General features: G+C 47.0%; 1 protein-coding gene across 1 annotated transcript in view; it reads left to right on the top strand.

Moving 5' to 3' along the window:
* Positions 1-21,805, top strand: part of hspg2 (heparan sulfate proteoglycan 2) — a 95,815-nt gene that overhangs the window by 25,651 nt on the left and 48,359 nt on the right. Inside the window, exons 3-26 of the mRNA XM_061074319.1 lie at positions 455-508; positions 11,524-11,633; positions 11,828-11,886; positions 12,148-12,320; positions 13,444-13,569; positions 13,732-13,929; positions 14,013-14,132; positions 14,813-14,944; positions 15,334-15,478; positions 16,281-16,438; positions 16,541-16,681; positions 16,788-16,951; positions 17,043-17,222; positions 17,354-17,550; positions 17,890-18,037; positions 18,254-18,381; positions 18,681-18,767; positions 18,924-18,982; positions 19,281-19,342; positions 19,496-19,636; positions 19,825-19,998; positions 20,280-20,459; positions 20,548-20,666; positions 20,752-20,863. Of these exons, the coding sequence (XP_060930302.1) occupies positions 455-508; positions 11,524-11,633; positions 11,828-11,886; positions 12,148-12,320; positions 13,444-13,569; positions 13,732-13,929; positions 14,013-14,132; positions 14,813-14,944; positions 15,334-15,478; positions 16,281-16,438; positions 16,541-16,681; positions 16,788-16,951; positions 17,043-17,222; positions 17,354-17,550; positions 17,890-18,037; positions 18,254-18,381; positions 18,681-18,767; positions 18,924-18,982; positions 19,281-19,342; positions 19,496-19,636; positions 19,825-19,998; positions 20,280-20,459; positions 20,548-20,666; positions 20,752-20,863 (3,167 nt within the window). The remainder of the gene's footprint in view (positions 1-454; positions 509-11,523; positions 11,634-11,827; positions 11,887-12,147; positions 12,321-13,443; positions 13,570-13,731; positions 13,930-14,012; positions 14,133-14,812; positions 14,945-15,333; positions 15,479-16,280; positions 16,439-16,540; positions 16,682-16,787; positions 16,952-17,042; positions 17,223-17,353; positions 17,551-17,889; positions 18,038-18,253; positions 18,382-18,680; positions 18,768-18,923; positions 18,983-19,280; positions 19,343-19,495; positions 19,637-19,824; positions 19,999-20,279; positions 20,460-20,547; positions 20,667-20,751; positions 20,864-21,805) is intronic.

Genomic DNA, 21,805 nt, shown 5'->3' with positions numbered 1-21,805 from the left:
TTATATCGAAAAGCTTGTTTACCCATGAACTCTCCTTCTCTCTCTCTCTCTCTCTCTCTCTCTCTCTCTCTCTCTCTCTCTCTCTCTCTCTTTCTCTCGAGCAACAACCAGGGACTAATGTCATTGCTCTGTTTCCTGCCCTTGTAAAAGCCAGAGTTGTGGTTGATTTCAGGTTTTATGAGCTAATGCAAAATCTCGAAACATTTAAGGATGTGTGGTGTGTCAAAGAAGCGATCCGCACTGTAAAAGAAAATGAATGCATTTTAGCCATCATTTATTTTAATGTTGTTCGTTTATCATTTTTAATCTCTATTTCTTTGATGGAAAGGAATAATTGATTGCCCTTCTCTTCTTCTGTAAAACTGAATAAAGTAGGTATTTAAAAATCAAAAAATCTCTCTCTCTCTCTCGCTCTCTCTCTCTCTCTCTTTCTCTCTCTCCTCTCTCTCCACAGATCTGCCCAGTGGAGAGGAGGATGGAAGCACCCCCTGGCCTCCAGAGAGCACAAGTAAGCAACCGGCAAATCTAACGAATCTACAAGTTCTCTGTGACAGATTTTATTTATGTGTGGAAGATCTCATTCAGGCCCCGTGACTCAACTGGATGTATGCAGCTGTGTGTGTGTGTCTGTGTGTGTGTGTGTGTGTCTGTGCCTGAATGATGATGCCTCTTCCTGCTCCACCCTCTCCTCGCACCTCCATCAACGCACCAGAGTCTGGTCATAACACGGAGCGCTCAGCGTTGTTCTTCCAGACATAAACACCTCCTCTCCTCTTTCATCCTTTAAGCCGGTGGCAGATATGACAGGACTATAAGATACATGAAAGCACGATGAACAATAGGAGCTGCAGCCGAGCGCTTCTCTGTTTTGCATTCCTTTCACAACTGCACTTTTCACAACCTCCCTTATATTTTATGTGGACCTGATAGGTATTTATATGCAGGGACCCCACTTTATCACATCGCAGTGTAGCAGCGGAAAGTAACTAACGTATTAAACTTTGCATCGGGGATCTGACTCTTTAATCACGCCTGTGGTTCGCTGGCGCTGCTCGTTACGCTTCTGTTCTCGGTGCATTTTTCCGGATTTTGCCCTCTCTAGATTTCTCTTCACAGCTTAAAAATACAACACAAGTTTCCGATAGTTAACTTTTTCTTGCCCTCAGCCACCAAGGAGGCCTTTGAATACCAACTGGACTTGATTTAGTCAAATGCTTGTATGTGTGACTCAGTACAAAGCTCTACTTCTGTACAGTTTTAGTTTTATTCAATTTATAGCGTTATATATTCTCATTTATTATCATGATCCAGACATATGAGATCATTTCCATCCCTATTAAGGGAAACAGCCTTCAGCCTCTATAGTTGGTCCTTGATGTCAGATGAGGCACTTGACAGGTTTGCGGAGCTTATTACATCATGGCTCAGGCATATAGCATGTGCCTTGCTCACGGAAATAGCTCTGGGGCAACTCTAAATTTGGAATAGGACCAAGAGGAGACTTAAACAAAGCGGATATTAAAGTGCTTATGCATTTGACTGAAGGTGATTGAGATAAATCAGGTCAAAAAGGGAATAATTCCAGGTTCTTATCAGTGGAAAAAATGTACGTAGATGTAAGAAAGTGGGTTTTTCTCATTCACATCATCAGAGTAAGCTCTGCAGATGCAAATGTGAAGAAAGAAAATGAAAGTCACAGAATCCAAAGCCAGATATTACACAGGATATGAAAATATAGTCTCTTAACATTCTCATATTCTGTGCTTTGACATCCGCCTGCAAACAATCCCCATTACTTTGCTTTATTGCCTCTGTTTCCATTAAACTTCCCATGTTTTGTATCCGTATAAAGGTCAATGTCGTTTTAATGTGGTGATTAAAGATGAGGCTGAGTTTATTATGTACTTTCTTTAATATCTTATCTTATCTGGAAGGCGGCTAGACTTCGCAGTGTGATCGTGGAGCTCTGACCGGAGGAGACGGGGGATTTCCATATATAGATCTGAGCATGACAACGATGGGAAGGAAATTTGGTTTCCTGTGCTGAATGCTGAATACTTTTGCTGAGTGTCTCTGTCCTGTTAGTCGTCCAGACTGTTCACCCCTCGCCTCTGCCTTCCTTCCCCCCCGCCGCTGCCATAAAGCTGCCGACTGAGGTGCCACAGTGGCCCCCATTAGTCCTGGTTTCCTGTTGTGGTACAATTTGCCGAAGGGTGAGGAATTCCCCATTTCCTTCTGTCTCGGCCTCGTGCACCGATGATGATGATGCGAAAAAAAGAAAAAACATCTGGAGTCACAACTGTTTTTCAAATCAGGCTATTTTCAACCTCTTTTGTCCATTGTTGTTCTTAGCCCCTCCCCAATCATAGTCTGGAATCTTCTCTGGACATAAGAAGGTTGCGTCCCATGTCCTCCGAACCTCTCGTCCTGACCTCCGACCTCTGAGCCCAGAGGAGATTTCTGGGAGACAAAATCTAGTTTATCTCGTGTGTGAGAGCCTTTCCTTGTTCCACTGGCTCAATTACAGACTTTCCCACTGCACCAAGCATATTGGCCACTTTGTTTAAAGGCAAAAGAAAAAAAGACTTACATGTCCACGTCGTCATGGCGAGGGGCTGCCGGGGTTATGTCCCTCCTCCCAGCGCTAATTTTGGACGAAAAGCTTGAGAATTCAAATCTCTAGACGAAAGCCCTGACCGAGAAAGAGACTTAGTGGCTAATATACTTAACCGATATTAACTCGGAGATAATAAATCATATCAACGACACAATGATGCTGTGAGAGGGAACCAACAGAGTAAATTACTGCATTGAAGAGCTGAAAATATTAGTTCCGTAAAAACGGAGGTATCTGCAGATTCAGGCCGTGATTTGTCATTTCATTGTCGAGTGGGTTCGATCTCCTGTGAGAAGATCAGCTTAAAAGACTTAGAAGTTATTAAAAAACCAGAGTTTATCTCCAATATTCATCAGGAAACTTTTCAAATATCAAGAATTTTGAACGGATTTTGGTGGATTTGTTACAGCGGCATCTCCTCTGGTTCAGGAAGCCGGGCATCATGGGTAATATTCGATCTGTTGCTCATCTAGTTACATAGATTCCTGCGAAGAGGCCTCATGGTTTAGAAACATTTAGAAACAGCTGCTATCAACTGCTCAGGCCTGTTTAACATTATTCATTGAACAGGGATTTAAACAAAACACGCTGCAAATTAGAACCTGCACAAGTGTGTTTAAATTGTGATCATAAGTCATAGAAACAAGACTTGTAGCCTCTTAAGCAGCGGGTGAGATTCGCCTAAAACGCCTGTCTGAGGAGTACCGAAAGTAAATTGAAAGCTGTTCTTGAACCATTTGGAGTACATGCATGATCTTGGTCTCTTTTGAAAGGTAACATTCTGAACCTTCCCCCCCAACAGTCAGAATCACTCTAAGTGCTACTGGCATTGAGTAATAGCAGTTGGAACACAGTGAAATAGAAGGTTTTTATTTCCGCCTGAATATTTTTTGTTAAACAGATGCCTGCAGATGACACTAGCTGGGACCTATGAGCTGGAAAACACACTGGGACCCGAGCATGAAGCCTTGACTAGCCGTGGTTCAAATTTGATAACAATACCATAGAAAATGAATATTTCACAGATTTTTTCCTAAGGGCATGTCTAGGCGTTTTCCACAAAGGCCATTTGGAACTATGGTAACCAACTAGGCTAAAAAGGCTACTTTTACACTCAAAATCATCAGTTTAACAGGTTAACTGTGTTTCTTGGAGTCAAATAAAGGGATTGTCTTCTTAAAAAGCCATCAACCATCATTGATTTACTCGAGTGTGTGTGACGTGTTAATTTGAGGTCAAACACGTGGAGTTTCTCAGCTGATTCACAGAGAAGGTCGAGCAGTGAGATGTGGTTTGTGTTTTCTCCTCTGGGACTTTTCACTTTAACTTTCGGTGGCGACGCTGCCTTCCGACCCGCGGACAGGTTACTGCCTTCCCGGGTCGCCTCAGCTGGTTCTTCTCCAAGACGCATTACTCGCTTGTGGATGCTCGCTGACAAAAAGAAAACACACAATCTGTGCTCAGACTCTCCGATGTTGCAGCACAAGGGGACAATACGTCAGGTTAATGTCCCCTGTCCGTCCCTGTGGCTCGGGCAGTGGACGGGCTGCAGCCGGCCCACCCACTCTGTGTCTCTGCCTTTCTTCATGGGCATTTGTTGATGTGTGTGTGTGTGTGTCTCAGTGGCACTGCCCCGGTGTGTGTGTCTGTGTGTGTTTGTGTGTGTGTGTCAGATACAGGGAGCCTCTCGAGTAGTTGCACACAGGGACGAACGCTGGCAGCTGCAGTTATTTTGGTGAGGTCTTTGTTGTTGCACTGCAGGGTGTGTGGTGGGTGTGGGGGGGCCCTCAAGGTGGTCACACACTTACACAAGAGTACAGAGGTGGAGGGGGGGGGGGGGGGGCATGTGTGGTGACATGCTCCCATTTGCAGAGGAGGCAGTCGTGAGGCAGCAGACAAAACACGGGCGCTGTGGCGTCGAAGGACCCGTTTGCTTTTAGCTGGCGTCTGGAAGATAAAATCCTTTCCCCTCAAACGGTTAATCATCGGTGGGACGGCGGACGCTTCCCTCAGGGTGGGCACTGCTCGTCTTAGTCACTGACTTTCGCCTTATGACCGCACCGAGCCCCATGATGCCGCGCTCTGTTGTACCAATAACAAGACGTGTTGCCGTGGAGAACCGGGGCTGGTGCCGCTCCTCTTTAGGAAAGAGCTCGTGGGTTTTGTGGAAGCGAGAGCCGGAGCGAGCGTCTGTTTGCATTTATCTCCTCCTCCTCTTCCTCGCCGCCGTGTCAAGGCCGGGCTCGTAACCGATGCCTCCGTTTGTTTTGCCGACCTTCATCGCAGTCTGTGTCGCGACGAGGAGAGAATACCTTTATACCGGGGGCAAAGAAAAGAGTTTTTTAATGTGTCTTAGAAAACAATCACTGGATTAGGATTTGTGGTTATTGGCCCGATGTTCAATTGTCCTGCAGATCTGATGGTTTATTTATTCAAAGCTCCACAGTTGATCAGAGGCTTCCTGGTTAAACACCAGCGAGTATCCGTTGCAAATAATGACCTCTCCTGGGATCTGTTAAGCCCCTAAGTGTTTTCCTTTCGATTGGATAATACATCCAGTCCACGTGTAGTGCTTCAGTCTGACCGAGTGTGTTTGTTGTCGGTGTTGTTTCCTGTCTGCCCATGTTGCCCTATAGTGATTGCTTTGTCTCAGTCAGTGATCAGGACCCGATCTACACATAAAAGACTGGAGCGTAACAATAAAGCTCTCACCCACTTCTCCCTGGCTCTCGCTACCACTCCGACTCCCCCCCCCCACCCCAGCACCACAACACATCTGCAGCCTTTGAAGCAGCGGATGCTTCATTAGCTTTAATTAGTTTGGGTCACTATTCTTGAGGGAGACCTCAGACGGTTTTTGGGTCGTGGGTTTATTTTTCTTCCTTTCAGCTGTTTCCTGGCTGGACATCATAGACTTTGAGGTGTTTTACAGAAACTCCTGCCTGGTCTGCAGTGTTCTCTTCTCTAACCCAATTTACCTGCTGCTCACCAGAGTGGAGCGCCAGGCAAGCAGCTGGTAGTCCAAAAGCAAAATCAACTGTTTTTTAAATATATATACGTTCCACCGGAAGACAAGCCACAGCTACGGTCAATTGAGTATCAGAAACCAGATGTAAAACAGCGGGATCACACTCAGTTGATTATGAAGACAAAGTTGTTTACTGCTGTCTGTGGAGGTTTGTGGAAAGGACTCGTACGGAATCTGGATCTGATCTGGAAAATCTGTTCTACCAGCGAAGTTACAGAATCCAGAATATTTATTGTTTGTCAGCAGGATTACACAAAAACAGATTTCCACAAAATTCATTTGAAGGATTGCAAAAGAAAGAATCAATACGATGTTGGTACAGATCCAGGAATCTTTCATCCCTTTCTTTAACATTGGGAAATTGAAACATGTTTTTACAGTCTCACTTATTCCCCAGGGAAACGCGCTGACTGTTACTTTTTTTACTACTGTATTATCCCGCCTATAGTGTATTCATATTTATATATATATATATTTATCCTGCTCATAGTGTATTCATCGTTCTTATATCATACAATTCCTCTTAATACTGTAATATTCCATATATATTTCTTACTGTACAGATCTTTTTTATTTACATTTTCACTTTAATATGCACAATACTCTGCACTTTTACTGCCTTTTTTCACTCCTGGTTAGATGCTAAACTGCATTTCGTTGTATACGTACTTGTGCTGTGCAATGACAATAAAGTTTAATCTAATCTAATCTAATAATTCAAAGGATCTTGATCCAAAACATCAGTCACATTTAAGAGGACTGGTCCTGGTGCAGCTTGATTGACCGTTAGCGGAGGTGTGAGTGTGACTCTAGTCTTTAAATCTGATTTCATTCAACAGACAATAAAGTCCCTTCTTTGCAAGACACTCAGACAGATTCTAGAAAAAAACCTCTTGAAACCCACCCATGGTTCAAACGGCCAAGGGGCCTCCTCCGTTGACATTTCAGATCCATGCCCCACGGTGCAAATGTGTCCAAGGCCGCCTCAGAATGAATGAGTCACCGCGAAACAGAGCCTGGTCATTGTTGCCGGTGCCAGTGCAGAGGGCTCAAACTTTTGGTGAGAAAGAAAATGTGATGCTGCCTCGGTTCTTTCCAGTGAGGATGGAAAACAGGAAGCGTCTCCTCCCAGTGACGCTACACAGTCCCAGGGTGGACGTGTGCGTCGGACAGCAGAGAAGTGACGGGCACTGCGTGGAAGTGTGTGTTTGGTTTGCAGGATATCCTCCTCGTTCCGTAGGGCTGAAGAAGAGTCACTTCCAAACAGGTGACCTCTGACCCCCCCTCTCTTGGACGCTGGCATGCAAGCTGACTTCCTTGTGTGTTTCCAGACGAACCCTGGTGAAGTCATTAGTCAACAAAAAAAAACAGAATCCAATTGTCCCAATAAGAGAAACTCTCCTCTCCACGAGGATGGTAACGATTCGTGGGACTGTTGATAATCTGAAATTGATGCTGACATTTCTGGCTCCTCCTGATATATTGTGATGACAAGTTTCTTTTCATTTCTTGGCTGTTTTTTTTACAATTCTGTTTATCTCTCATCATTTCCTGTTTCTGTCAAGACGCTAGTTCACTTTCTGATTGTCACTTTCTATTTTTCTCTCCTCGCTTCCAATCATTTCCTCCCAAACTTTCCTGGAACTCTAACCCCTCTGCACCTGCCTGGCTAACTCGATCCTTCCCCCCGTTCCTTCTGTTGCTTTTTCTCGTTTGACCCTTGACCTTCTGGCTCCTGTTTGTGCCCTGCGCGACCTCTGTGCCCGTGCTCCCCCCCACCCCCCCTGTCTCTTGCTCTTTGCTCCTTGCCCCTCATCGCTCGCCACAGCCCACTGGTTGAACTCCTCCCATATGGGGAACATACAGAGCGCGGTCGAGCCGGACGAACGTAAGTCCTCCAGCACGCCGTCCTCCCCTCTCTTGTCTTTGGCTCACTCTGCTGTCACCTGCTCCGCTCAGTTATGCACCCCCGGTTCCAAACACACACTCAGATAACATTCCGAGGACGACTCAGCTCGGGCATGTCGTGATTGAGTCCGGCGAGTCGCTTTTTCCACGAGTCTTCCAGGCGTCTCCTAGAGTTTTTTTTTGTTTTATTCCTGCCAGTGGAAAGTGATGGGGTTGTTCCATCGAGTAATCGAGTCCATCACAGTCGAGTGACAACGGTCGTATCCAGTTTGAAAACATCTTTGTGAAAACATATCTCACAACTACGTAATTAATCATCTCCCTGGACAAGTGTGTTCCACGACTTAAATTTGTTAAAGTGCTTTTTTGTAATTCCAACCTCATGCAGATGGCTCATCCCAAAGATGTGAACCAGCTGTCGCCCTGAAACACCACGATGTGAAAACGTGCTCCATTAGGCACACTGGGGGGGGGGTTTGATGCTTATGTTGTGAGCTGTGGGAGAGCAAAATGGGGGACGGATTATTAGTGAAGCCAGAAGTTATTCCCAAGAGTTCCCCAGAGGGCAGTGAGTGGACGTGGGGACGGAGCGGTTTGGCGTGCCACCAGCAGAAGGGTTAAGTAGCAGGGGTTCTTTCTACATGAGCTGAGACAGAGGCCGCTGGCGTATGAATATATTAAACTCAGAGAGACGCAAAGATTAAGAAAGAGATGGAGAAGAGAAAAACAGCTCAGCGAAGGAAAACCACGTTTGATTACAGATTCTTGATGAAGCTGCCGGTGCCGTGTGGTTTCGGCCTTGTTCTTACAGACTCTGGCTCGGACTCACTCCCTCCACCCGGACACTGCCAGTGCCGGGCCGGTGCCGTGGGCGCTGCCTTGGGGCCTGAAGGTCAAGCCCGACGCGGCTGGGCTTTAAAGGCCAGGCAGGGCTCCCGGCTCAATCAGGTCTTTGTCTTCTGCATAGGCCTCCATGTGTTCAGAGGGGGCCCGTTGCACAAAGCCACCACAGTTCTACTCAACAGCTTTAATAGCTAAATAAGTTTGTGAATTAAGAGTGCCGTGGAATGCTATTTTTTTCCCCCTTCAACTCCTTTATATTTTTTTTTTCATCCCATATCTGCTCTCTGACAGTTTCATCACCCTTGATGGTAGCAGTGCTCGACAAGGGGAACCCCCCCCCCACTCCCCTGCTTCTCTGTGATGTATAGCAGAATGGGTTTTGGAGTAAAAGCGCCGCTCGTTAGCAGCGGGGCACAACCCGGCGCTTTAATCAAAGGATCTCAAGCGGCGGCGGTCCCACACTCGCCAGTTTGAAACGTCAAAGCGGCGGCGAGCTCACAGAGAGCCGGGGCTACGAGCTGCTGTTGACCTGGCGGCGAGAACCCACTCAAGTGATTAGATTACATGCGGGTCAAATGAGCCGCTTTGATGAGTAACTTTGATGTTGCCTGTCTTCTCGGTTCCACATGCAGGCCGAACAATGATTCCCCAGCAGTCTGACGGCAGCGGTCTGCAGAGCCAGCTCTCAGGATCCTCTCCCTGTTCGTACGCTTTCACCTCGCTGTGTGTTTTCACAGGCAGTGCTCCGTTTACTTTCTCATAAATGAGGCTTCTCCTCACCAGGAAACCGGGGACGTCTCGCATTGCCAATGTTGTGCGTAAAGAGAGAAGCGGGTTTAAGAGAGGACAGCTGTTTACCAGCCACGGCTCAGGCGCTGCAGCAGAAGGCAGCGAGTCTCCCACAGGCCTTTCTACACACAGTGAACACACAGCCTGAGCATGAGGCACAAAATCTTTAACTTTTAATTAAACAGCCCCCGGTAAGCAGGATGAATGTATGTAGTCCACGTGTCTGGTGCAATGTAATTATCCAAGCAGCAGGGAGCAAAGAGGAGAAACCTAATACACAAAAGACTGCTACTAAACTTTCTGCATGTTTAAGTGTGGGATGTGTTGTCCAGCACATGGTATACGATCATATATGTTTGGAAGCAGAGGCTCAACAGATCCCCGGAACGTGACTCTTTGCTTTTGGCATGGCAAGTAGCATCTCACTGCAAGAAACAGAACAAATATTGACTTCCTCCCTAAACCCACAGTGCCAGGCAGAAATCAGAGGCTGGAGCCCTTCGAACAAAGTGCTGGCAGGAGAGTGAGAACCGGGCACCCTGGGGCCTCGGCTATTTTAAGTTCCATGGGCTATAAGCCTGTGACACTGGAATTATAATAATACAGCTGACATTTTCTGTTGTTGATGAGTTCCTCATATAGTTCCCCGGGATTAGGAATGTGGGCAATAATGTTATCACGATTAAGAGCTTTCATAAGAGTTGATGACATTTACAACAACATCAAATTATCATTTTCTCTCAAGTTCAATTTGCCTCCGAGTGAAAGTTGAAGAAACAAAGAGGTTAACTCTGATTTTTAAAGTGAAATCTGAGAACATTCAAAATGTCAAGTGTATATTTTCATCATGTCTTTGTTTGTTTACTTTCTTTAACATTGTGACGTTATTCATCATTTTTTGTCCCTCAGAGAATAATTCATGCATCTTGATATTTATGATTGTGTGGTTTCATAAAAGCTCTTCTGAGAGCCATGCCAGTATTTATACTGAATATCTAGTAATGTTTTATTCCTTATTGAGATTTACAATATTTACAAATCCTATAACTGGCATAGAAAAAATCTAGACTACAGTGGATTTATTTAGATAAAAATATGATCTACTTTTTTAAACAACAGCTTGTTCTTTAAAATGCAACCTCATGAGATGTGGAACTGAGAAATGCAAAAATATGTTTTACAATAGAAAGTGTGAATCATTCATTAATCATTGTTAATAATTTCCTTTTTGCATCATTTTATTAATGTTTTGTTGTAACCCACTTCGCTAGCAGACAGGTTTATTTATTCTGTGAAAACACAAGAGCAGGAAGAGACAAGTCGAAAAAGTGAAAATCTTTTCTCACTCTGCAGAAATGATTAAAACTACATTTCTTCACTGTGGCAGTTTTCTGGGTTCAGCGCTTCGGTCAAGGACACGTTCATGGACACTCTGACGATTGTAAAACAAACCAGCTGCGAAACACAAAAGGTTTTCAAAACACTTTAACGGAAATAAAAAAAAATCTGCTGGCAAATTCAAACAATGGGCACTGAACTGCAGCTTGTGTGTGATTCAACGTCTGAATACAGAGTGTTTAATGACCAGTCAGCTAACGTAGCCTCTCTGGAGACCGTTGATATAATCCCTGCGGCTGTTTGACTCGGTGCATGAGGCAGAAAGGTGCATGTCTCTTTCCAGAGTCTTCTCCACACCACTCACCATCCACTTCTCTGATATCAACCAGTCAGGAGGTCCGGTGCAAACGTGTGTCCCTGCTTTCTTACCCCGATATCCACCTACTGTATATATGAATGTTTGCATTGCACAGGTTTCACACAGGTTCTGCTCTGTATCAGCATCTGTCTGAAACCGTTGTGACAGTGTGTTGAAAGTGCGTCTCCATGTTTAGAACCAACAGAAAGACGTGCAGAGACCAGGACATTCCTTGAAACTGTAATTTCATGTTTCTCTTTCGAATGCTTGTGTCAGCGTGTGCCTCTTGTGTCGTGTGGTGCAACGCTGCAGTTGTCGGTCTTTGGTGCCGATCCAACCACAACTCAGATATGGAAATAGACGCCATAATTTTGCATGTGGCCTTCCAGCCGCAGTCATGCTTTTTAAGGTTTTTTTACTTTTACTGAAACGTTTTACCAAAGTCTTTCCTCCGGGGAAATAATTCCCAAACAGGATCCCCTACTATCACATTGTCTTTAATAGACTTAGCGACTTGTCTCTGGCTTATAATATCTCAGCGACAGATGGACTTTAATGCTGAGCCTGTGGTCGTTGCCTGTTATTGTGCGGTTTCGCTGACGGATCACCCCCCCACCCCACCCCCCCTCCCTGTGTTTCCAGTTTATTACAGAGCTCTTGTCAACTTCACCGACTCCCTGGTCTACAGCCCTGAGCTGGAGGACATCTACTCTGCAGCCTTTAATGAGATCTCTGAAGCGGTGGTGGACACGGTACGTCCTCCCTTCTTTGCAGGATAAACTCAAACCGAACTGCGGTGGTGCTCTCTAAGCGAAGGCTACCTTATAAGGTTCAGACGTGTAATTTACGACATTGCTGATTTAAGTACGTGTGACGCTTTGTCTGGAAATAAAAGCCCGGGCCTGTTTACTTCAAACTTAACCGAGTCTGCTGTTCCCTTTCACAGCTGGAGTCGGAGTACAACCGGATTCCAGGTGTCCAGACAGTCAGCGTGGTCCTCATCAAGTACGAATACAAATCCTTTAAATCACATTTTTATCCACACTCAAAGTAGATAACCCTGCAGCTGTGTGCTGGGTGGCTCACTTTCTCCAAACAGGTAGCTCTGTAGTGCCTGTGCAAGTCAGTGATTTATCAGCAGTGAGTAATTCCTCTGAGGGAAATCCAAAGAGAAACCATACCTCTCCTGAGAGCTCGTCTGTTGAGGCCTCTGCGTTGCACTGCACACAGGCCACAGCCTCACCAGGCCTCTCTCGCCCTTTGCAGGAAGATGGTGAGAGAAGATGGCGTGGACGTGTTCGTGGAGCTGGACGTCGGCTCCGACTACAACAGCGACGGCGATCAGATCCGCAGCGTGCTGTACAGCGTGGTGAAGGAGGGCGCCATCGCCTCCTACGTCACGTCGGTCCAAGGGTTTCAGTTCCGACGACTCGGGGAAGGTGAGACCTCATCAGCGAGGAAAACGGCTTAGAACAACCGTGAAGTGTCTGACTCTGTTACAGCAGAGTGTGCTGTGTGTCTGCAGCAAACATACAGGTCCAGCAGAGCAATAGGTAGTGTCCTTAACTTTTCCCTCTGGTTTTTAGTTCAACCTTTGCCTCCCGTGGAGCCTATAGCAGTTCCAGGTTTGTACAGTGCCATGTCCGCTGCATGGTGACTGAGCCGACTGTCCTGTAGAAGCTGTAGGACGACCGACCGTAGTTCTGCCTTTTTAGAAAGAACAGTCGAGCATTTCCTTCCTTACGATGTTGAAATCTACGCCGACTTTTTGTTCACGCAGTTATCATGTGCTGTGAGGAATGTTATGCATGTGAGCATCAGTGTGACGTAGCCTCGTGGTTCCTGAAGTCCAGTAGTGCACAGTGAATAGGAAGAAGACATTGCATGGCATGGTATTGATTGATTAGGAATGCTGCTGCTCACCATGACGTCAATCAGCTTTTGATTTATGCAAATTCCCCAAATTCTGTACTCAGGCATGGCATCTGATAAAATATTTGCCTTTTCTTTAAGATCTTTACTCAGCTGTCAGGTTCCCATCTGTCCAGTGTTGTCTGTGTGTTCTGTTCTTTCTCGTCTTGTCCATGTAACCCGTCTGTGATAGGATTGGGGTTAAGGGGTTAGTTGAGTTTGTCTAATTTGTCTTTTTAGACCTGACTGTCTTGTCCACTCTCTGTCTTGTCTCCTCTCGTCTTTCTGTCCAGTCTTGTCCAGCCTGTCTGTCTAGTCTGTGGGTTTAGTCTCATGTAGTTTGTGTCTTTCTACTTGTGTTCGTTTTTAGTTTCAGCACAGAGTCGACTTTTCACCCAACAGAGGATTTAATGCAAAATAGATATTTACAAAAAAATCTTGTCACGCCCTTTCAAATCTCTCTGAGTATCTCCAAGCACTCCTCTAATGATCCTGATCTCCACTCGCTGTAGTTCCCCTGATGGCTTCCTCGTTCTATTTGCTGTATTTGTGCTGTGACGTGATGACATTAGCGTAGCAGTGTGTTGGCTGTTAGCCTTGCACGGCGCCGATCCTTCAACCCCCCCTCCCGTCCCTCTGCATCTCCCCCAGTCACCCCCAGCATCAGGTCCTGCATGCCAGATGAGCACAGGTGTGGGGACGGGACATGTATCCTGATGGAATACCTGTGTGACAATAGACTGGACTGCAGGGACATGAGTGATGAGACCAACTGTGGTGAGTGGCTTCCGCCTGATTGGCCGGCGGGGTTTTAACATGGCCGGCTGTAGCAACGCATTCCTGGCTGTGGATAATGTGTCATGTGGCAATACCCGGTAACAACTCTTAAATCTCCCCTCTGTCCATTCGCTGAGTTTAATCAAAGATTTGTTTCTGAAGTCAAACTACCGACTCCTCCAGTCTTCACCACCGCTCCCACCACAACCACCACCGCCAAGAAGCCCCCCCGGCCCCCCAGCCCCCCCGGCCCCTGCAGAGCGGATCAGGCCACGTGCCAGAGCGGCGAGTGCATCAGCCGGGACTACATCTGTGACGGGGAGCGGGACTGCTCGGACGGGAGCGACGAGTTCCGATGTGGTAAGCACTGCGGCCTCATGCACGTTGGAGCGCTCGTGATGCAACGTGCACTGTACTCACCCCCCCCCCCCATCTGCTCCCAGGTACCCCCTCCCCCTGTGAACCCAACGAGTTCAAGTGCAAGAATGGCCGCTGCGCCCTCAAGCTGTGGCGCTGTGACGGAGACAACGACTGTGAGGACAACTCGGATGAGACAGACTGCCGTGAGTCTCCGTTTCCTTTTCACAACCTCTCTGTTTTACGACACGTTGTTAGGCTTTCTCAGTATAAGGACCCAATCGCAGACCAAGATGCAAAAAAATACTTAAATAGCAAAAAACAAGGATCCAAAAAGGCAAAAATGACAGGAGCAAAAAACTGAAAATCCAATTCAATAGTTGGCAAAACAGAATTCCAAAAAAGGGAAAAAACAAAGAGGTTCAAAAATCAGAAATCCAAATAACATACCAGAAAAACAGACCTCAAAAACTCAGAATCCTGGCATGGCTTCTCACAGGCAAAAAGGATACAATCCGACAGGGGACAACAGAAAGACTGGGCTTATATAGCAGGAGGAACAAAGGCAAGACACAGGTGAACAAATGAGGCAAACACTCAGGGTGATGATAGGGAACAGGTGAGGGGGACAAAGAGCGGGAAGCAGCAGAGGGCGGAGTCTCCGGACAATAACAGAAAACACATGGCCTGACAACATAAACACAACAAGCACATGACAACATAAATAAACAGGGGGAAACACATGGAATAACAAAACACATGCAGGAGGCACAAAGTAAAAAGTCTTAGATCACCGTGATCTTAACACACGTGCTCATTTGGGACCGCTCTGTTTGCGAGTGATTCAAAGTTGATGTAAATCTCCATTTTTTTCTCGGACCTGCAGCCACCAAGGGTCCCGGCGACAGGTGCGCTCCGGAGCAGTTTGAATGCCTGGGCGATCGCACCTGCATCCCGGCCAGCTACCAGTGTGATGAGGAGTCGGACTGCCCGGACCGCTCCGACGAGTACGGCTGCAGTGAGTCTCACACCAGCAGCTCCCACTAGATTTCTTTCTCTTTTGCACATTTCACCCTTTCACTGACTCACTTGTCACTGTGACTGCTTCTTTGACCGTCCTCCATAATCACCCTCTGGGCTCCTTTGTACACTGTGAGTGAATTTGCTGTGAACCGGGCTTCTCTTCACACATGTGGTGACGGGAGACACAGAGCTTTTTGTGCAGCGTCCCATTCCTCAGAACTGAAAGCGAATTGTCCGTCCACAAGCCGGAGAGAATTCCATTTCCTCCGACTGTCGGGGATTTACGAGCTTCACTGGTTCGCCAAATTCCAGTCACACGCCGGCCTTCTTTTTGTTGTGTATATGTGCATTCATTATGTGGCTTGTCATCTCGACACTTCACAGCCCCCCCCTCTGTGACAAGCCCACCGGAAGAGTCCATCCAGGCAGCTCGGGGAGGGTCGGTGACGTTCAGCTGTCAGGCGGTCGGAGTGCCGACACCCATCATCACCTGGAGACTCAACTGGGGACACATTCCCTTCAGCAGCAGGTGGGATTCATGAGGAAATCAGCACTGGTATCACTCTCCATGGAACCGGTTTTGTTTTTGCCATTTTAGAGAAAACAAACATGTGTTGCTCTGCGTGAGAGGGCTGAACAAAACATCTGCCTCAGCTGAAAGCCAGAGTCCGTGATTGCATCAGATGATTTATGATTTATGAATTGATATTTATTTTATTTGAGTCATTGAAACCATCGTCAAACCTTTTTATAGATCAGTGTTTTAATTCACACCACAATCGTCATCACTCTTGTTCAGACGGCAGGATATTTGCGGTGCACTCCCAACTCCAAAAGTCGCTGTTTCAGAGGGTTTGGTTCTGGGTGTGGTATTGTGTGTGTGTGTGTGTGTTCACTTAGGCAATTCCAGTCGAACTTGCATGTGAAAGTATTTCAGCAAACTGTTCCTGTGAGCATCAGAAAGAGCAGGTTTCTCATTATGGTTCATTTATTGACATAGACGCTTCCAAGAAGCCACAGATTTCACGTGAGCCACCTTCTCTGCTGCACTGTGAGGATTAAACTAGCAGCATGGTTGACGTAATCCACTTGTGATTTCAGATTTAAAGTTTATTTATTGTCACGGTGATGGATGAGAAACAAGACTTGTTTAGAAGCTTTGCACAGAGGCAGGACTTCTCTGTGTTATTACACATCATTTTAAATAGATCTGGGACCCGTGGAAATAGAACAGGACTCGAACCCAGACCCGACTGACTGAATAAAACATGGATCTGAGCCTGTACAGTACTTCTTACTGTAAAGTTTTAATTTGTGTTGTATTTCTGCAGGATCTCCATGACCAGTGAGAACGGCCGCGGCACGCTCACCATCCGTGACGTGAAGGAGGCGGACCAGGGGGCGTACACCTGCGAGGCCATCAATGCCAAAGGCCTGGTGTTTGGAATCCCTGACGGAGTTCTAACACTCACATCAAATCCCAACTCAGGTACGTTCACCACATTTTTACATTCGCTTCTCCACCAGAAACACCTGCATATATGAATAATATAAATAAAATAATTCCCATGTCCTGTCTTGTTCTGTCCAGGCGACTGTCCTGATGGTCAGTTCAGTGTGGACGGACGCTGTGTGTCCTGCTTCTGCTCCGGAATCACCAAGAACTGCAAACGCACCGGCCGCTACCGCAACCGCATCACCCTGCGTTTCACTGATGAGGAAGATTTCAGAGGTCAGTAGATCTACTGGTACTGTCTGAGAATCATCTGGAACACTAAAAGCAGCCCTAACATTTAGCATGAAGCAGCCTGAGTGAATCTGTTGTGGTTTTGTTCCAGGAGTGGAAGTCACGTACCCATCCAGGCCAGGCATTCCTCCTCTCTCCTCCACTCAGCTCCTCATCAACCCTGAGATGGAAGAGTTCCAGCTCGTCGACCTGTCCCGTCGTTTCCTCAACCTCGACTCCTTCTGGACTTTGCCTCGCCAGTTTCTGGGCAACAAGGTCAGGACTCTGAGTCCAATCCTTTTTTATTATCTATTTCATTAAGTTACGATCGAACATACGCATTAAAAACCATTCCACCTCTTTTCAGATCGACTCCTACGGGGGATCCCTGAAGTACAAGGTGCGCTTCACGCTGGCCCGCGGCCTGTCCGACCCGGTGGAGAAGCCGGATGTGATCCTGGTCGGAAACGGACGCAGGCTCGTGTACCGCCGAGGCAGCGCCACACCGGCCCGAGAGGTCAACCAGAAAGAGATCCAGTTCACTGAAGTACGTCCTTGGATTAGAACATTTTAGATTCTATACAATACTGTGGTAGTTTCAGGTTGATGACATCATTTTCTGTTGTCATAAAATACCCAAAAGTATCTATACAGTGAACCTCACTTTGGCTGTTTTAGGATAAATGGCAGCACTCCAATGGCCGCACTGTGACCCGGGACGACCTGATGATGACGCTGGCCAACCTGGACAGCGTCAGCATTCGCACCATCTACGACGACCACATGGTCAGCGTGGCGCTCAGCGACATCATCATGGACACCACCAGCGTGGAGTTCAGCCTTCATGGTCACGCTAAGGACGTGGAGGAGTGCAGGTAGGAGAGAAGAATCACTCGGGCTCGATACTGGGAGGTCAAGTGAGGTGGAAACTGTGTACAAAGGCGTCAGTCAGCTGTTTGAATCCCAGCAGCCTGTTGGGACGCGTCCAGTGTGCAGCTGTTTCCAAGTGAACAACCTTTATTTAGAAAGTTTACTTTGTGAACCACAAAAATGCGACCAGGACATAAAATTGAATGTCCGTGGTTGTGTTTCATGTTTTTTTCTTTGTATTTTATCATTTTTAACTATTTCTCACCTTTACTTTATTGACACCATGAAGCAAAATGTGTGGTTTTGTGATTTAATCGTCATCCAAACAAACTTGTGGTTCCCAGATGTTCTCCTGGCTACACGGGCCTGTCCTGTGAGATGTGCTCCTCTGGGTTCGAGCGCGTCCCCGGCGGCTCGTATCTCGGCACCTGTGCTGGCTGCAACTGTAACGGACACGCCAGCGCCTGTGACCCCATCAACGGACACTGCCTGGTAACGGCTCCTTTGGATCATCACTTATAAATCATCACAGATGAAGCTCACCTCGTTTCTTTAATGTTTCAAAAAAACAAACTTGGTGAAGTGTGGTTATAGCTTCAAATTCAGTGCTCAAACACAAATTGTGAAACAGGTTTTTCCCCCAAAGTTTTCCAATCTTCATAAAACTACTCCCCCCGCCCCCCCCCCCCCCCTCCCCCCCTACCACAGAGCTGCCAGCACAACACAGAGGGCCCTCAGTGTGACAAGTGCCGCTCCGGATACTTCGGTGACCCGAGCCGAGGTCGCCCCGATGACTGCAAGCCCTGCCCCTGCCCGTACTATGAGACCTCACGCCGGTAAGGTCACAGACCACACACACACACACACACACACACACACACACACACACACACACACACACCTACAGCAACAACACATCTAGACTACAAACGCAGTAATAAACACACACAAACACTCATACCACCCACAATGCGTCTTTGGGAATGAGGCTGTTTTGCCCTGCAGGTTTTTTTTTTGGTCTTTTAATTGACTGAAGCTGAGCTCACTGAAAATATCTGAGCGCTGGTTTATTCATTCAACATGCGACTCATTAACCCGCTGCTGTAAATCCCGGCTTGGTCGTTGGGCTTCACAGGTTTTCAGACACCTGCTTCCTGGACGTCGACCAGCAGCCGACCTGTGACGCCTGCAGACCCGGATACACAGGGAGACGCTGTGACAAGTGAGGAACTGACACTAATAAGAAATTCTAATAATCAGTCATAATATATTATACTTGATTATGATGATTGTTATAAACACAGACACTCTCAAAATATGGTTTTGAAGATGAAAGATTGATTGTAACGAGTGAAATAATATTTTGTTTGTATTTCAGATGTGCCTCTGGTTACCACGGTAACCCCGTTGTACCGAATGGAAAATGCGTTCCTGACCGTGAGTTCAATAACCCCATTCAGATTTTTGAAATTCTCAGATGAGGGCATGAAATCGAAGTGAAAGCTGCACCTGGATTGTTCCGACCTGTCGTACAGTGCAGTCACTCAGCATTATGATCCCCAGGAGGTCTTAACCCTGTGTAATGATTACCACCGGGTTTTCCCCCTGCTGTTACAGTAGGCTGTAGTATGTGGTCATGGCTCAGGTATGCGGAGTGGCTGGAACACTCCCAGCTTCACTTTCCTCCCCCCCCCCCCCCTATGTCATCGTCTTTTCCACCGCTCTCTCCCTGCAGAAAGCTCCAAGTGTGATAACAGAGGAACCCTGAGCTCCAGCGGCCGGCCATGCAGCTGCAAGGTACACATGCAGAGTGAAGTACTTTGATTATATCACAACCATGTCTCTGCAGATCATTTGTGGTCTTGACACAAACCACCTCTTATTCAAAAGAGCTAGACAGGCAGATGGATTACATGTGTGCACGTGTCTGTGTGTGTGTGTGTGTTTCAGAACAACGTGGCAGGCGCTGTGTGTGACGAGTGTAAGTCCGGGTTCTTCCACCTATCGGAGGCCAACCCCGAGGGCTGCCTGCGCTGCTTCTGCATGGGCGTCACCAAGCAGTGCGCCAGCTCCACTTGGAATAGAGACCAGGTTTGTTGCCAGGCTCTGAATGGAGAAGGGAGTGCTGAATAGTTTTGGTATCAAGTCTTTGACTCAGTGTTTGTGCAGCTCTGCTTTATCAGCAAAAATCCTTTCTGATGCCAAATGGCAGCGGTGAAGTGTGACTGCGTGGAAACCTCAGGTCACGTCTCGGTCTGACAGATGTTCTCGTCTCTCAGGTGCGCGGAGGATCCAGCGTGCAGCTCTTCTCTCTCTCCAACAGCGGCAACACTCACACCATCACTGAAGGCATCACCCAGCGAGGCTTCTCTGAGATCGTGTACCGCTCCTTCTCCAGCATCCCCAACGACATCTACTTCTGGGTGCTTCCTGAGAGCTTCAGGGGAGACAAGGTGGGAGAACACAACAAAGCAAAGGGCCGCAGATAAGAGGGGAAAGTGTTAGTCAGACGAGAACTCTCTGCCCTGTCTGTCCCACTCAGTCATGTCTCAGCATGTTGTCAAGTGAAAAGACTCCAACTCAGCGAGCCTCCTTTGAACCTCACACTTCAATTCTCTGCCAAGCCCAACATGGAGGTCTTGTGACTTCCCCCCTCACTGTCATAGGGGTGAAATACCTTTCCACTATTCAACTCTGTTAAGAAGAGCTTCTCTTCTCATCACGTTGCTACCAGGTGACGGCGTATGGCGGAGAGCTTAGCTACTTGGTTCACTTCGTCCCGTACCAGCGCTCACGGGTGATCGACGGTCAGCCGGACGTGGTTCTCCAGGGCAACGGCATCTTCCTGGAGCACTACTCCCAGATCAAGCCCCTCCCACGCGGCAAACAGACCATCACCGTGACTTTCAGAGAGGTGGGTTTCATTCGAGTGCCCTGAAGCTAAATTTGAATCCTCACAACACGTGATTGGACTAACTTCTCTCTTTGTCTGTGGCTGAAAGTCTGCGTGGCGTCGCGCTGACGGGCAGCCGTGTACTCGTGAGCACCTCCTGATGGCGCTGGCTGACATCAGCCTCTTTATGATCAGAGCCTCCTACGCAGACAAAATGGACGAGAGCAGGTACAGTGTCAACACACATCGTACACCTCAAAATAAACCCAGGAGTGTTCTATTTAATGGTGTGTGTGTCGTTTGTGTTAAATAGTATCTCAGACATCAAGATGGACGTCGCTGTTCCTCACTCCACGGGTAACGACCGGGCGCTGGAGGTGGAGGAGTGCGCCTGCCCTCAGGGATACCGAGGACCCTCCTGCCAGGTACACAGCTCAGAGAAGCAGTTCAGAATCTAGATGTACACTCACTTTATCCGGAGTCAGTTGCTGCAGACATTCTCCAGAGTTTCTCTCGTTAGTAGAGACCCCTGAGTGAGGCCTCTGGGTGAGCAGGAGATTATCTGGAGGATTCACCCCCAGCAAGAGGGCGTGTTGATGTTGTTTCTAACATGTGCTGGACGCAAAAAGAATGTCAAGAGAGTCTGGAGATTTCTGTTTTATTGTGAAGGAGTCTGTACAGAGAACCTCCTGCTGGGTTCTTAATATGTGAAATGCAAACTCTGGAGAAAGTCTGGACCGAACAGCCTGAAAACTGGATCCTAATTGGCGGCAGTGGAAAATTACTGTGGACTGTAGTGGATCCGATCTTGATGGTGAATCATGATCTTGCTGGCTGCTGACCAGAGACTATGATTGCAGCAGGACTGCTTGACATGTTTATTGAAGTTATTCTTCAAAATGTTTACTCTCATCAATTGAGACAAATTGTGATTTGTGAATATGGGCTATACAAATACAATGGTATTGATTGATTGATTGATTGATAGAAAACAGCCACTGTCTTCATCAAAGAGTTAAAGTTAGCTCAGATTTCATGCTGATAAAAACTGTGAGATTTGGGTAAAACCTCAAGTAAAAGCGAGTAATTGAATGTTGTTATATGAATGTTGGGGCGGTGTGGCCTAGGGGGTAGAGTGGGCGTTCTCCAACAAGAAGGTTGCTGGTTCAATCCCCACTCTTCCCCATCTGCATGCCGAAGTGTTCTTGGCCCCTCATAAATGTTGAGTGTACTAAAAATGTAAGTCGCTTTGGACAAAAGCGTCAGCTAAATGACATGTAATGTAATTATATTGTTCCTGAGGTCATGTATGAACTTCCATGCCCTCGTTTAGTTTAGTTTTCTGAGAAAGCACAAAGGTAAATACA

Source organism: Limanda limanda, chromosome 7, assembly GCF_963576545.1.
Source record: "Limanda limanda chromosome 7, fLimLim1.1, whole genome shotgun sequence".
Lineage (NCBI taxonomy): Eukaryota > Metazoa > Chordata > Actinopteri > Pleuronectiformes > Pleuronectidae > Limanda > Limanda limanda.
This window is presented reverse-complemented; position numbering and strand designations above follow the sequence as displayed.